This window comes from Onychomys torridus, chromosome 23, assembly GCF_903995425.1.
Source record: "Onychomys torridus chromosome 23, mOncTor1.1, whole genome shotgun sequence".
In the NCBI taxonomy this organism is placed as follows: domain Eukaryota; kingdom Metazoa; phylum Chordata; class Mammalia; order Rodentia; family Cricetidae; genus Onychomys; species Onychomys torridus.
This window is the reverse complement of record NC_050465.1, coordinates 39,947,559-39,963,197: the sequence shown is the minus strand read 5'-3', so window position 1 is coordinate 39,963,197 and position 15,639 is coordinate 39,947,559. Positions and strand designations below refer to the sequence as shown.

At 44.1% G+C, this 15,639-nt stretch overlaps 1 protein-coding gene across 3 annotated transcripts in view; it reads left to right on the top strand.

The window, feature by feature from the left end:
* The window catches only part of Ankrd44 (ankyrin repeat domain 44), a 266,329-nt gene that overhangs the window by 223,529 nt on the left and 27,161 nt on the right, over positions 1-15,639 (top strand). For all 3 annotated transcript variants that reach the window (XM_036173295.1, XM_036173294.1, XM_036173293.1), the window contains exon 17: positions 13,501-13,572. In XM_036173295.1, the coding sequence (XP_036029188.1) occupies positions 13,501-13,572 (72 nt within the window). The remainder of the gene's footprint in view (positions 1-13,500; positions 13,573-15,639) is intronic.

Sequence of the window (15,639 nt, the reverse complement as noted above, 5' to 3'; positions counted from 1 at the left end):
ACTAGAAAGAGAATGAGGAGACACATACAGTATTCCATCCCAGCATGAAAGAACGGCTGGGAATAGCCTCAGAACAGTTTCCAGTGAGGAGTTTCCTTTCTCTTTGAGGTTCAATCACAGCTTCCGTGGAATCAGAAACATAAGCTTAGAGATGGGAGTGAACGGCACGGAAATGATGGACCCAGCAAGCGTGTCTGCAGGCACCACACCCTAAGCTATGCTAAACTTCCAACGTAACTAGAAAGATTCTTTTTGCCAATTATGGATCCAAAGCCTTGATGTTCTACTTCTTACAGTTTATCATCAGGAGAGCACATGAATATGCATATAGATCCAGCAGCATACACTTGTCTGGTTCTTAATAGTGGCAGTAACAGCACCTGCAGAGGACTCGGCTCCAGCCAGAAAGGTCATATTGACACAGTGTTGCACTGACTTACTGAGATTGTATGTAGTCACTAAAGGAACACTGAAAAAGAGTATCTAATACATGCAAAATACTTACTACATACTAAAAGCAGAGTAAAATTATATTAAAGTAATTATTGTTTGTCCATGTTTATGATAGCTACAATAGTAGATATCCATTAAAATACTAATTGATTTCTCAGGCCTACTATGATTTATGGATCATTTTTTTCTCTTTTATAAATTATATTGTAAAGATGTATTTATAATCCTTTCACATTTTTTCTTTTAAATTCATGCACTAACACAAACAAACATTCTTTCCAGAACAAGTACTAGCTAGTTCAGGCACCATGTTAAATACTATCCATTATTATGTATATTGTATTTTAAAAGTTCTGTACAAAAGGCCAGTGAAAGGCCTGTGGATACAGCTCTGTGAAAGAGTGCTTGCCGAAGGTAGAGAAGGCTCTGGATTTTGTGCTGAGCACCGCACCACCCCCACCGAAATGAATAAAACGTGAAAAAGAAAGTGTTTGTCAAGGTGTAAAAATGTGTTTTTGAGGAGACTTGAGGCCATCAAAGTGACTGAGGGTGTTGAGGCGAACAAGCCCCCAAGCTTGAGTTTAAACAGGAACACCAGTCGGAACGTGAGACCCCTTCACACCCCTTCCTGTGCCGAGGGTACCTGGAGGCAGACTTGACCGAGGGAGAAGAAAACAAGACACTCTGGGCTGGACTGTGTCTGACTGAGAGAGGGATCCGAGTCTCCGTGGCTAAGGGCTGCTCCTGTTAGAAATGCAGGGACACAGAGCAGGTGGGAGCCTGCCTGAGGAAAGGCTCTGTATAGACAGCAGCACACTTCCCTCCTGCTGCTGCGGACTGAACTGTCTGAGAGGAAGCATCCTAAGGCGGTGTGTACAGCTTTCTCCCACTCTGTGGCCTCCGTGGAAAGAAGAGAAGGTGAAAAAGAAGAAGGATGGGGCAGGAGCAGGAGGGAAGATAAGTTAGGGTCCAGCTGTGCAGCTGGGGAATCGCCAGAACCTCTCGTGATTCTTTGGGTAGTTTAATAAGATCCACCATTAATGTTTAATGTTAATAGTTTTGAGTTAATCTTTCCAACCCAGCACCCTCTGTAAACACAAACATAGGAACTCTTTCTCGGAGCTCTTTATGGTGAGTAAATGCTGAAATTAAGCCACACTTGATGTTTTCTTGCTTAGGCATAGGATTTCCTTTTTATGGGTCTATAGTGCAGAATCTGTATCTTTTTCTTAAAAGCCAGAGCCAGGTCAGAGCTCAGCCTGCACTTTGCTGTGCTGTTCAAGGCCCCCTCCTGAGGATGGCGGTCTTTCTTGACCAGGCTTTAAGGTCGGAATGTGCAGTGGGCAGCTGCAGAGTTGGTGTGTGATTCAGTGCTAAGCACTCAGGAAACTTCACAGTAATTTGGTAAGAAAAGAGAAATTCTGAGAAACAAAATTTCTCCTTATAATAACAAAGAAGTTTCCCATGCTTTTAAAAATTTACTTTTGTTTTTAATTTTGTATGTTATTTATTCGTTTATTATGTGTGGGTATTTTGCCTGAATGCAGTGCCTGCCTGTGGAGGCCTAAAGGGGATGTTGGTTCCACTGGAAGTGGAATTACAGACAGTTGTTACCGGCTTTATAGGTCCTAGGAATTGAACCTCAGACCCTCTGGAAGAACAGCCAGAGCTCCTAACCTCCAAGCCATTTCTGCAACTCTCTGCCCCGGATTTTCTTTGAGATGGTCTTTCAGTATATAGCTCCCTACGTAGATCAGACTGGCCTTGAACTCAGAGATCTTCCTGCCCATGCCTCCCAAGTTCTAGGATTAAAGTGTCCTGCATTTGATGCATGTATGTCCATTGTCATTTTACATTGAGGCTTGCCCAGTAATTGAGTAAAACCAAAACTTATTATAAGCCACATTCATCCTAGGGTCCCCCCTGCTATATATATATAGCCTCCTTGGTTCTGTGGGTTGCAGTCTGATTGTTCTTTGCTTTATATCTAGAATCCACTTATGAGTGAGTACATACCATGTTTGTCTTTGGTTCTATGCGCCCATGTGGTAGTTCACAATCACCCTGACTCTGCTCAGGGGATCTGCTGCCCTCTTCTGGCCACCTCAGACACTGCACACACATGCACAGATACACGTGCCTACAAAATGTCCATATACATAAAAAAATAAATCTTTTAAAAAGGAATATAGGAGTTTTGAGGATGTGTGTTAGGGCTGGGCTGAGGAGTGGAGCCAAAGTATACTTTTTAAAAGAATGCAGAGTACAGCTCACCTACAAAGAGAGAAGAAACATCTATTAAGGACTTTAAAAAAAAATCTCATCAAGTAGTGGAGGAATGGGAAAGATGTAAAGCTCACCCAAGGACCATTTGAGAAACAGAGCAGTTAATGCAGCAATAGAACAGGACCATTAGGCTACACATCACACTGGTTAATGTCCCAAAGGACAGCAAGAGGTAACCCCTGGGTTTTCTTTCCTACCAGTCAGAGATAATTTGTATCTCTGCTGGAAACGAACCTACAAGTTAATATATAACTTTGCAGAGAATTAGCCTTTAATTAGCATTAGGCTATCAAATGAATGTTTGGCTGGGCCTGTTAATGCTTTTGAAGAGATCTGGAATTTTTCCCGATCATCTTATGGACAAGTTTAGACATCTGGGACATATGTCAGTGGTAAGTTTATGCCTAACATACAGGGAACCCTGGGATAGACCTCCAGTGTTCTCCTGAATAGTCGAGCATCCATCAGTTGCCTCTTGGTGTCTGCCAGGACTCCTGTTGTCTTAAATCCGAAATTCTTGTTATCAGTGTATATCGGCTAATTAGCACCAACTTCTGTTTTTCCCCTTCTGCCCTTACACACACACACACACACACACACACACACATTCACACAAATAATCACATGCACAACCACCACCACCACTATACATATAACACAAGAATACAAAGAAAAAGAACTAAATATCATCAAATGCCTTCTCCAAGGGGTAGAATACAATATTTTGAACTTATTACTGACAGAAAAAGGTGACCTCATCTTTGAAATGCTCTCAAAATTTAAGAGGTGAATAGACATGGTTTGCATTAGTTCCCTTCCTGGAAATACCGAGGAAATAGCGGGGATTTTCTTCTGCACTGACGTTTCCTTGCAGCAAACATTGCCATATCAGAATGGACTTGCACACCTTCATGAGCATGTCCTAAGTAGGTATAAATGGTTCCCTGAGAATGTTTTCGCTTATGTCAGTAACCACTTTGTAACCGCTTATGGTACTCACTCATTTTGTATCAGGCTGGTGTTTCTAGAATTTCCTGGTGGCTGTGGTCCACAGTATGGAGAGTTGGCACCCTTGTGATCTGAAATACAGAATGTGCTCTCTGGTAGTTAGTATTCATTGTCAACTTTACAGGAAACAGAATTATGTAGGGGGCAAACTTCTGGATATGAGTGTGAAGAAGTGTCCAGAGAGGTTTAGCTGATTGAAAAACCCCTCTCTGAATGTGAGTGGTACCATTTCATGGGTTGGGTCCCACACTTCATAAAGAAGAGAAGACAACAGAATGCCGGCTTTTATCTCTCTGCTTTCTGACTGTTTGACATAGTGTAACCAGGATTCTTCCTGTTCCTGCCATCGTGTCTGCCCACTGTGATGGGCTGTACCCCTTCTTAAACTCAGCAGAAGCAAGCACTTCCTCTTAGAAGTTTCTTTTGTTGGGTATCTTGTCAAAGCAATAACAACAACAAAATAACAAATACAGCTTGACCAACAATGATACTGTCTAGGCTGGTATTGCTAGTATATCAATATACTAGTCAATCAAACAGTAAGTCCTTAAATTTTTACTGGATATAAATTAGTAGAATATAGCTAAAGAAACTTCAGAAATCACCCAGTTGATCCCTCTAAGTTTTAGAGAAAAATGTCTGGTATTTTTATGAGAGCAATATTTATTCCTTGTGGGAGTTTAGAATGTGTGAGACAGTGGGAATGAGGAGTAAATATCCCTGAAGTTGAACCCGTCCTCATCATTGTTAGTCTCTTGGTAGATTTCCTTCACATTTTCTCCATACTTTTTAACATATATACAGTGTCCTACATGAACTAGACAGTGTTTACACTGATTTTCCTCCATAAAAATACTATGCTTGCCTTTTTTCAACGATACTAAAAACTTTTGGTCAGCATGTCAATGAACGAATCATATTCGATTATTAGAGGGCCCTGATTTAGCCATGGTTCTATAGTTTAGTTTATACTCTGACTACTGAATAGCTTTGAGCATAAGTCTTTCTTAGAATGTAGGCTCTGAAGTGGTTTTACTGGGTCAAAGTAGCTGAACGTTTTCGGAGCAAGATAGCTTTGAACACCGTGCAGTCTGCATCTCACGTCGGCTTTTATCTTCACTGTGGGTTTCATTAGCTTGTCTTCGCACATACTGCAGGCTCTTATGCCTTTTAATTGGCAAGGAAACCAACAGGAACCGGCTGCACACTGGGGGGAGGAGATAAGCAGAGTCATCCAAATGAGCTCCCAAGAAGAAATGGAAACTTAATCTAGCTTAGCTGCCAGTAGCACCCTTCTTAATGTGTGTTATCGCCTCTTAACGTGGCATGGCACTTGACTGACACACGTGAAGAGAGTTAATGGTTCTTTATTTATGGAATTGGGGGTAGGGGGGTGAGGGGAGGGAGAAATGAAAGTACATTAGATTCATACCTCTCTATAATCACTGAGTTTCTGCGATTCATTGTCAGTAACAATTTCGAGCAACACAGCTTTTTCTAATGGCTGTGGAGGCATGTGAGCAGAATCCTGACAGTCAGTGCCTGTCTGCACGTGGCAGTACCGGGAAGCGTTGACTTGAGGCTGGGATGAGCATCTGTGGTTGTGCAGAGCGGCCAGGCGCCCACAGATGTCCTCATGGCCTGGCTTGTCGTATCGATTCTGATATTGAAAAGTCTCTGGGCTCTCCTAAAAGCTAACTGTGTCCCTGGGATCATTTGCTGGAAAGGTGGTATTGATACAGTGGGGTGGTCCGAGACTTCACCTGACTCGATCTCTTTCATGACTGGATCTGAGCTACACACACACACACACACACACACACACACACACCCCTAGCTGAGGAGGTAAGGTGTGTTCCTGGGGTTATCCAAGTAGCATTCATTCCTAGGCATAAACAAGTGGGATGTGAAATAGAATTTCTGACAACTTTCCAGGAGCCTTGTCTTGCTTCTAACCCATCATAGACTTGACAGGTCCTTACTGCCAAAGGAACAAGAAATCCGTCTACAAACCTCTCCTTGTCTTGGCCCTCGAGGACATGTCAATGGTTTTCTAGCCCTACCTGTCCCCTTATTTGTGGACACTAGCTATGATGTCAAAGTGTAACCAGAAACAAGCAGACAGGAGTTACCTCACAGACCCACGAGCTAGCCTTTCCCGTTTTTACAGTCTGAGCCACACTTACTTTCTGTTTTCTTAAATAGAATGCTTTAAGACTAGCTTAGCTAATCCCGAGGCCCTGGGGATCCTTAAAGTTTTCACTACCATGTTTTCAAATAGACAGATAATTTATACCATTTATAAAGCTTGGGTTTCCAGTTCAAGTTGCAATATTTATGTGTGCCTCCCAAAATTCAATGAGATTGTTGTTGGGCTAACCTACCAGCCCATCGGCTTACCACTGAAGTCATATTTGGTCTTTGTTACCACAGATGCACTTTATTCCATTGGCTACCTTTACATCTAAGACATTAAGATTGTCTTTGAGTGAGCCTTCTGGTCCTGTGGAAATGCCTCCATGCAAGAAGTTCAAATTCTGCTTTTCCCATTTTCTGCCTTTACATCTAAGACATTAAGATAGTCTTTGAATGTGCCTTCTGGTCCTGAGGAAGTGCCTCCAAGTTCAGAGAAAATGTCCTAGACATTGTGTAAGCTCAAATACAGCGGTCTCCTCAGGCTGAATGAAATGCTGAGAGCTGAGCTTGGGGTCATTCTGCAGTCCCTGCTGCATTCAGGGCCGAGGCCAGATGATCACATGAACCCATGAGCTCAGGACCAGCCTGGGAAGCAGAGGGAGCCTGCCCTCCTCAGAAACAATAGCAACAAAATCCATCAGGCATCCTTGCCACCCCCTGTTCCTGTGCACCAAATCTACAGTCAAGATGCTTAGAAAGCCTGTTTGCTTATGCTGTCTTCCTTCTCTCCACTCATGCCTTATCTTTACGTGTCAGTGGGAGCTGGAAGTGGCTGTAACACCCAATCTTCCCGTCTCTGTATCCAAAAAGTCTTGGCAAACTGATGCTGGCTGGAAGAAGCAAAAGAGGAATAAGTAGGCCCAAGCCATGCTATTTCTTTGTGTAGAAACTTTGTGGTTGATTGATCAGTTAGGAAAAGAATGAACTTCCGGATTTTAGAGGTGATAAGGGATAAGATGTCCATTAGAAGGTTTCACTAAGGCAAGCAATCCTTAGAATGAGTACAAGTTTCATTGTGTCCATAGACATCTTGGATGATTTATTGGGTATGTACATATTGCATTTATGACATTAGATTTGGGTATAGCTTATTATGAATTCATGGACTCCGTACATTTTGATAAGCATATTAAGTGGAAGTATAGTTATGGGAAAGTTAAACTGATATGCTTTATACCAGATATATAAAGTGATAGCCCTGATTTGACTTTAGGATCTCTGTGCTGATTGCTTTCTGTAATACTGCTGCTTTGCATGTGCTCTTACCTCTAACTAGATTTCGGAAGAACACATTCCATTTCTAGTTTTGATGAAGTAGCCTGAGGTTGATCTCTGTAGGGCAAGTATATTTTCCAGATGTATTATAAGCCACAAGCCATATCATGAACTATGGTATAAGTGCTCTGACCCTCCCTGACCCCATATGCCTCCAGGGAGGAGTTTATGTGATATGAGGTCTCTGGGCTGCATTGAAATCTCTGCCCCATCCCCTGGAGTGGATATATTCAGCACCAGATCTTAAATTGGGAAGGAAAGTTCTTTCAAATCATAAATGCCAGTTTTGAATGACTTGCTAATTGTTTTTCTTCTTATCAATTCCAGGCTGTCCTCTTAACGAAGGAAGAACCTTTAATATATATTAAAGGAAGATAGAACTTAGAAAAGCCAGGTCCCAATTAGTGTCCCCATGGAACTAAGATGACTACTTACTACTCTTTAAGAAACAGAGTCACACAGATTAAAAGACATTGTGATATTAGAGACACAAAAAGGCTCTCATACTTAAAATAGACTTCTTGTTTCCTGCCCCCATCCTAGATTTCTGTGAAATACCAAGAAATTTCAGCTTTGTCTTAATCAGAAGATACTGTGGTAAAGAAGTCAGTGTGTTAGACCTGTGTTCTATCCCCTTACCTGCCACTTACTGTGCCCACACGAGGATGTTACCTTAGTAGTTACTATGGGCTTGATTGAGATGACCCAAGTGAGGGTCTTGATTTAGAGCAACTGCTTAATAACTTGGCTGTCATCAGAATCTTCCCAGCATCATTGGTCCCCTTCAGTACCTTCAACGTCATGACCATCATCATTTCACTGTGCTGGTTTCCTCTTATATCTCTCTGCTCCTAACCCCCATTGTGGTCTCTCTTCCATTTATAAATCCCCACGTAGTAGAATTCTTAGAGTTATAGTCCAAATCCTCTGCCTTCTCTCACTGCACGTTCTTCCTGAATAATCTCTCACACGAGGAAGCTGTAAGCAGGGTCTCTGTTCTGAGCCTCATGCCTTATATTCAGCCATCCATTAAACGAAACATATCCTGTTGACTCACCTAGCTGTGCTTCTGACTGTCATTCACTGCATAGTTCTCTGCCATGATCTTGCCTGTTCTTTCTTTCTCATCTTAAAGAGAAGTTTACCAAGTCTTCTGTTACTAAAGCTGGAGAATGGATGTCATCCCCAACTGTAATCTATCCCCTTTCTCCAATGTTCAACCAATGAAACGTGTATTCTACCTTCTAGACAATAAGTTCTGTGGGGTAGAGTTTATGTTAAGAGATATTATCTCAGTGCCTACCACAATACTCAGCAAACAATTATTGAATGGATTCACAAAGGAGCAAATGAAACTTCTGCTTCCTTTATTTCTGTTGCTTTTTCCTCAGTGTGAGAATATTGGTTCTCTCCAGCTTAAACCGTGATTTAGAAATCTCATAGTAGAAATACCTTAATTGACCCCCTGTTTCTAGGGTTGAATTCCTCACCCCTGGCATAACTGTAGTTACTGTTCTCAGTGTAGCCAGAATGGCTTGTAATCATAAAAGCCAAGAATATTATCATGATCATGGCTCTTCCCTGCCCAGTTCACTTTATTGACTGACTAGCTATTTGTATTTGAAGTCTGGGTTTAAAACTACTGTCCTAAAATCCTCTAAAAAGTCTCCTAGGAGCTGGGGAAATGGCTCCCAAGCATGCAGGCCTGAATTTGAAGCCCCAGAACCCGTATAAAAGTGAGACCCAGTGGCACATAGCTGTAATCCCGGGAGCATGATGGGAGCTGGAGACAGGAGAAACCCCCCCCCCCCCAGCTCACAAGCCAGCCAGGCACATGCAGTAGCAAGCAACAGATGGACTCTGTCTGAGACAAGGTGACACCCAAGATCGTCCTCTGGTCTCCACGTGCATGGCCTGTTCCCTGTCCTCCTGAAGCCTTGAACAGTCTGTCTTTCTTCCTCTGCCTACCGTTCAGGCCTCGGGCTAGATGTTATTTTCTCTGACTGCAGCTTTACATCAGGTCCTTCTTTGGACTCTCATAGAGTCTTTTATCATCCCATCCCAACTCCGGCCTTAAATGATTCAATTACCCGTTAACCGCCCTGAGTTCCCCGATAGCCTCTGCATTCTATCAGGTCAGCAACCGCATCTGCTCACTGCACAAATTGAGTTCTGGTGCTTCCTCCAGCAAATATTTGCTGAGTGAGTGAAATAAGGCATCACACGCTGGTAGAATGATCAAACTTTGTGTGTGGAAAAATCTTCTTCCAAAATAAACATCATGGGAACAGAACCAATCTGTGTCTATTCTGGGTGTATTGTCTTCTTGCCCCTGTTCCTTGGGTTTGTCAATGTGGGGGAAATGGTTCTGTGTTCCTTCGGTTACAGGTTCATTCTAGGACAGGATTTGGAGCTGGTGTACACTGTCAATTCCAGGAAGTCTTGAAGGTGATAATGTTGCAAAACAAAGAGCAGATGTTTACTGGCCCCATTGGGCAGCGAAGACTCCTTTGATTTCAGCCGTGTACGAGAGATGGTTTTTTAATCAGTACTTTGAAGTTAAAGTTAAATTTGTGTTCATTATTTTAGTATATCCTAAGTTGTTTAAGTTCCAGGTTCTATCCTCATATTAACGAGGAACAAACATGTAGTATCTCACACTTCTAATGTAGTTATTTATAATGTGTTACCTATAAACTGAAAATTGTGTGCTTTGAGCTATTAATTTCTACACTTGTTATTTAATCTACCAAAACCTCTTAATTATAACATTTTGTCCCATATGTATTGACTCTGGAAAGGCATTCTGTGCCACCTGAGGATCTGAGGGCATTGTTCTTTTGATTTCATGGAAACTTGAGAACTTGTTTTCAAATACAACATACTGATTATAATTTGTTTCTTCTGTGAAAAAAACACTGACCAGAGCCAGCATGGAGGAGGAAAGGGTTTCTTTCAGCTTTACACTTTACAGTATATTGTTGATCAGAGTCAAAGCAGACACTCAAGGCAGGAACCTGAAGGCGGGAACTGGAGCAGAGACCACGGAGGACCTCTTCTTACTGGCTTGCTTTCCTGGCTTGTTCAGCGAACTTTCTTACATAGCCCAGGCCCATCTGCCTAGGGGGTGCTATCCCCCACAGTGGGCCGGCCCTCCTGCATCAATCAACAACTCTTCAAAAAAATGCCCCACAGACATGTCCCCAAGCCAAGCTGACGGAGGCCATATCTCAGTGGAGGTTCCCTCTTCCCATGTGTGTGTCAGCTTGGGTCAAACTGACAGAAACTAACTGAGACACAGTAACAGTACATATTCGCTGCAGGAAACACAGGTTAGGAAGCAGGAAGAGGAAGTTAAATGTTCTGCAGTCCTCCTTGCGGGTTGTCCTGTTGAGCATCTTAGCTTGTGCATTTCTAGGGTGTTTTCTGAGTACATCGTGTCCATTTGGACTTTGTTGCACTGGCAGCGTGTTTCACCTGACCTGGTAGAGAGTCTCAAGGACAGAAGTGGGTGGTACTCTTTTGAGGAACTTTCGCCTTTCAGGTTTGGCTACTGTAATTCTGCCTCTGTCACTCTCCATACCAGAACCTTTGTTGCCAGATTTGGTGGCACAGTCCGTAACTGCAGCTCTTAGAGGCAGAAGCCAGTAGATCTCTGTGAGTTCCAGGCCAGCCAGGACTACATGGTGAGAGGCTGACCTCCCCTCTCCCCGCCCCCCACCAAAAACAAAAGTTAAAAATAGAAAACTTCTGTAAAAATCTGTGCAGGCTTCATTTGCAAGACAGTGAAGACATGCTGCCTAGCTGAAGATGGAAAGATATAATTTTGTTTGGTGGGTGTTACAAGACTATGGGAATGGTTAGGAAAGTGGAGGCTAGGCTGGACGTCCAGGAATAAGCTTGAACAGAGGAGGCATTATGCTAGGGAGTAGCCTCTTCCCCATAATCCTGGAGAGAGTGAATCCCAGGGAAGCCACTGCAGTGGAGGATTCAAAGACACACCATCCTTGCTGATATGCAGGGACACTTCTGCCTCTAGAGCCATCCAGAGTTTTGGCTGGATCCACCCGGCCCCAAAGCAGATGCCCAGCATGGCCACCTCTTTCTTCTGAACCGTACTGTTCCATGACCTGTATGTGAGAAGCCAAAAGACAAGCAAACACAACTCCACAACCATGATCCCCACCAGAATGGCAGGGGTTTATTCTGTCCGTTTCTGTCTTCAAAACTTCTATTAGTGCCTTTTATTGCCAGAATTTAAATCCTGTCTGGAGCCCTTGCTCTAGAGCATCCAGAAAATGTCACTTGGGAGTGTCTAACCCTGCCATATAGGGCAGTCCTGCCCACCCACCAGGGATCTAGGGTGGACACTGATGGCAACTGTGTTCACACATCCATCCCGGCTCTGAATGTTGGATGGGCGTGTCCTTTGTATGCATCTGTATATGACAAAGAATTTCAAGGCAAGACAAAGAGGAATATCTTGTCAGAAGGGCAAGCCTACCCTTTGTCTCTCCTCACATATTCTGCTCAGATCATGGTATCTCCATCTTTCTATCTGTCTGTCTGTGTCTGTCCCCTCCCTTTTCCCCCTGTGGGCCCTGTGGGTCAATCCTAGGGCTCTGTTCATACTAAGCAAGCAGTCTTCCACCATGCTATATCCCCAGCTCTCCTTAGTTTCTGTTTTAAGACAGTGTCTCACTAACTTGCCGAGACTGGTCTCGAACTCATGTTGTAGTCCAGGCTACAAAACAGAGTCTTCCTTGTGTGACTCTTTTCGTTCTGTTCCTGTTTAATCAAATTTGGTTGATTCTGTGTCTCCAGTTACCCAGTCCATTGTCTCTGTCTCAGCTGATCCCTCCTGGTCCATGCCACAGTGTTTCTCTTCTGAGATGAGGTTCAGCTCCTAGGTGCTGACATTTCCCCCATCATTGCCACTCTGGAATCAGACATTTAGATCATGCCATTTCTCTGCTCAAAGCACATTAGTGAGTTTCCACCACACCTTGGATCAAAGGCAGAATCTTGACTGCAACCCACAAGGATCTTTCTAGCATTCTCTCCCCACCTGATTCCTCCTCTGCCTTCTCAGTCTCCCCACGACATTGCTCCAGCCGCCTTGGTGAACTTGGGAACACCTGTCCCTGAGGAACTTGCTGGTTGCTGACCATTCTCCCTGGAATGCCCAGATAGCCACAAGGTTGTCTCCTCTGCTCCAGATCAGGCTTGGCTATCTACTCAGTGAGGCCAGGCCCGTCACTCTATGTAAAATTGCAGAGGATTGCCCTCTAGACCCTCATCTCTGCTTCATTTTGCATAACACCTTGTACTACATAATGTACTCTAACATTTTATTGTATATCCTCCTCCATGAGAAAGTCAACTTTTATTTTACTCTTACATCTTCAGTCATTGTACACTGTAACCATTGTACACGATAATCATTCACTAACGTGTGTTGCGTGAGTACATTTCTCCATGCATGCCTCATGCTACACTCATCTAACTATTTACTGGGGGATGACTTCCTATGATGAATAGACAGAAAGGTTTAGCAGTAGTCCATGAGCATGCCATCATCCAGTCACTCTCCCCAGCACCACAAGATTTTCTTAATTCAGCATGTTAGGGCTTCGTGTATTTCACTGACCATTCTCCCAGTCCTCTCTTGTTACAATGTTACCTCTCTTAAGTCTCCGTTTTTTAAGACACTAAATGTCACCTTGGAGAGGCCTTCCCTTGCCATGGGTCCGGGTTAACCCTCAGCCTCCTGCTCCACCACCACGTACCATGTTTTATGTCATGTCGGCACACGGCACTTCAAATGCTTCCGCGTTTGTATATTTATTTGTCTGTGTTTGATTTCTTTTCTAAACTGTAAGCTTCACGACAATAAGGAGACTCGCCTGTCTTTTCCAACAGTATTTTCAGTCAATGTGTGTTTTGATAATGGAATAAACACTAGCTATCATTTTTCATTATTATGAATTCTCTCAGTGAAACGGATATAATAGACATGTTTTTTTTCTGAATTGGCCAAGAAGCATCTTTTCATGTACAAACATCTCTTTTGAGGAGCTGGCAAATGCCGAGTTGATCTAGAAACTTAATACATGGTTTGCAGGTCAGATGGAGCTGGTGGTACTTGACCTCTGGACTTCATTTGCTGGTACATTGTAAAATGTCTTAAGAAGCCCCTTCTCACTCGTCCATGTTAGTAACCAGAGACCACAATTCCTTAGTGACTCCTGCATTTATTTATTTATCTATTTGTCTCGACAGCTTTTGGAAAGAACCAACACTGGTTTTGAAGAATCAGATTGCGTTGCTCCCAAGAGTCCACTCCACTTAGCGGTAAGTGCACTGCCGTGGGCAGCTTCCCCTGTTTGCCGCACAAAGAACAAGTTCCAGAAACTTCGCCTGCTCTTGAGATGTAGCCCAGAAAGGAGTGATCAGTGCCAATGAAAACAGCAGAGGGTTAGAAGCATGTGCCACCAAGAGGGACTGTGCCACCAGCTTCACCTGAGTTACCCACCTTGTCCTCAGTGTCCTCATCCGTAGAATGGGGACAAATAAAAAAAAAAGCCTACCTAGAGTTGCTACCACGGAAGGTGTAGTGAATGATCACCATAAGCTTTAATCATTTTTTTTTTATATAAAGGAAACATTTCAGCTGAAGAGATTTGGTTATGGAGAGTAATATGCAAATGCTAAACCTATGAATAATCAAATGTCACATTTTCAAATGTCACAATTAAAACCTGTGTGGGTTCTAAACAAAACTGTGTAAGAAAAGGAGCAGGTTTAGAACAGCAGCTACATCATTCTTCCTGGCTTGCACTGTCCTCAGAGGAGGTTCCTGGGCTGGTCTTCATGCTGGAGAGGTCTGGGCGGCCGGGGCAGAGTTCTCACTAGCAAAGCATCCTCCCCACCTCCTGGTAGTCAAAGTGGGGCGTGTTGACTCCAAAACTCCTCCTGGAGGCTCTTCCGCCTCTGCTCTGATGGTGTGCGGTTCACCCTCAGTGATTAGCCCCGGTTTGAGAGAGCCCTGCTGCCTGGCAGTCATACCCCACCACAGCCAGCTTGCCTGCCCACAGTGTTGCTGAAGGCTGAACACTCAGGCATGGTCTGGTCACAGAGGTCGGGGTGGTTCATAGACATGCCTTTGTTTAGTAAATACAATGGGACAAGATTGAAGGAGAATGGAAAGGGGCCAGGTCTACTTTTAACTGGCAAATTTTACCTGGATGATGCACAAACACTTCTTCAGTGTTATTCTCACGACCATTTAGGGAGAAGAATGTTTTATTAATAGGCACAGGTGGGCATTCCTGCAAGGTGAGAGGAGACAAGGCCTTGACACAGAGTTGGAGGTGTCCAGGGCCAGTCACGCTCCACTGCCTGTCTCCCCATAGGAGAGAGACTTGTTAGTGCACCTGGAGAGGCCCACTCCTAGCCTCTCACATATCCACCCACACACCCACTACATAATCAACCTATACACACACACGCACACCTGCATTTTGAATGCTGTGAAATCAGCCGTCCATCTTTGTTCCAGGAGGAAGACTTAGATGGAGAGGTGGGTGGGCAGTGGGATGTTCGTATGGACAAAGCTTCAGAGCAGTTGGCTCTAAGAGCAGGCTGCCCTTGAAAATCCCTGTCAGCTATACCTGAGCAAGGCTCCCCAGAGCTGTGTGGGTTTTTAGAGCAGGATCCTCGTGTCCTTTGAACATGGAGCTGATTGCATTGCTACTGAGAAGAGAGGTCTAGGCTTCCAAAAATTCTATCCTCATTTTCTCCCCCCCAAATGATTTGCTTTGGGTTTACTGTGTGAGAGGTGCACTTCTGAGCTGTCTGGGTCTCCCCTCGCATAGAAGAGGGTGGCATGGTGGTAACTCCATGCCAAGACTGGGCTTTGGCAGTGCTGTGGCTGGCAGGGGCCAGAGGAGATGAGCAGAGGCGGTCCTGGATGCCACGCTTCACATCAGTGACACATCTGAACATGTTGCCTTCCACTGTGAAGGAAAGGGAACGAAGCAGATGAGTTTGTCCGTTTGTCAGTTGCGTGAGGTTGGCCTAGTACCTAACGTCTTGTGTCTGTCTCCCCACCCGTCAGAAGAAATCGATGCCTCCTCAAGAGCCCTTGTGCAAAGGGCACGAGCTAACCCGGGTAAAGCAATTAGAAGAGCACCTGGTGGCATCTGTGTGTCAACGGCCAACTTCATCCTCATGGTTATCACCACGAGTCTCTCTCCTCCCTGAGACACACACTGGCTGGGAACAGCGCCAGTCACCTTCCTAGAAAGAGATAGCGGTCACAGGGAAGGAGTGAAGCCTCAGTCCTTGCAGAGCTCCCCCTACTGGAGAGATATTGGGCAAGCAGTAGCACACCAGATGCTAATGCGTGCTACAGGAGAG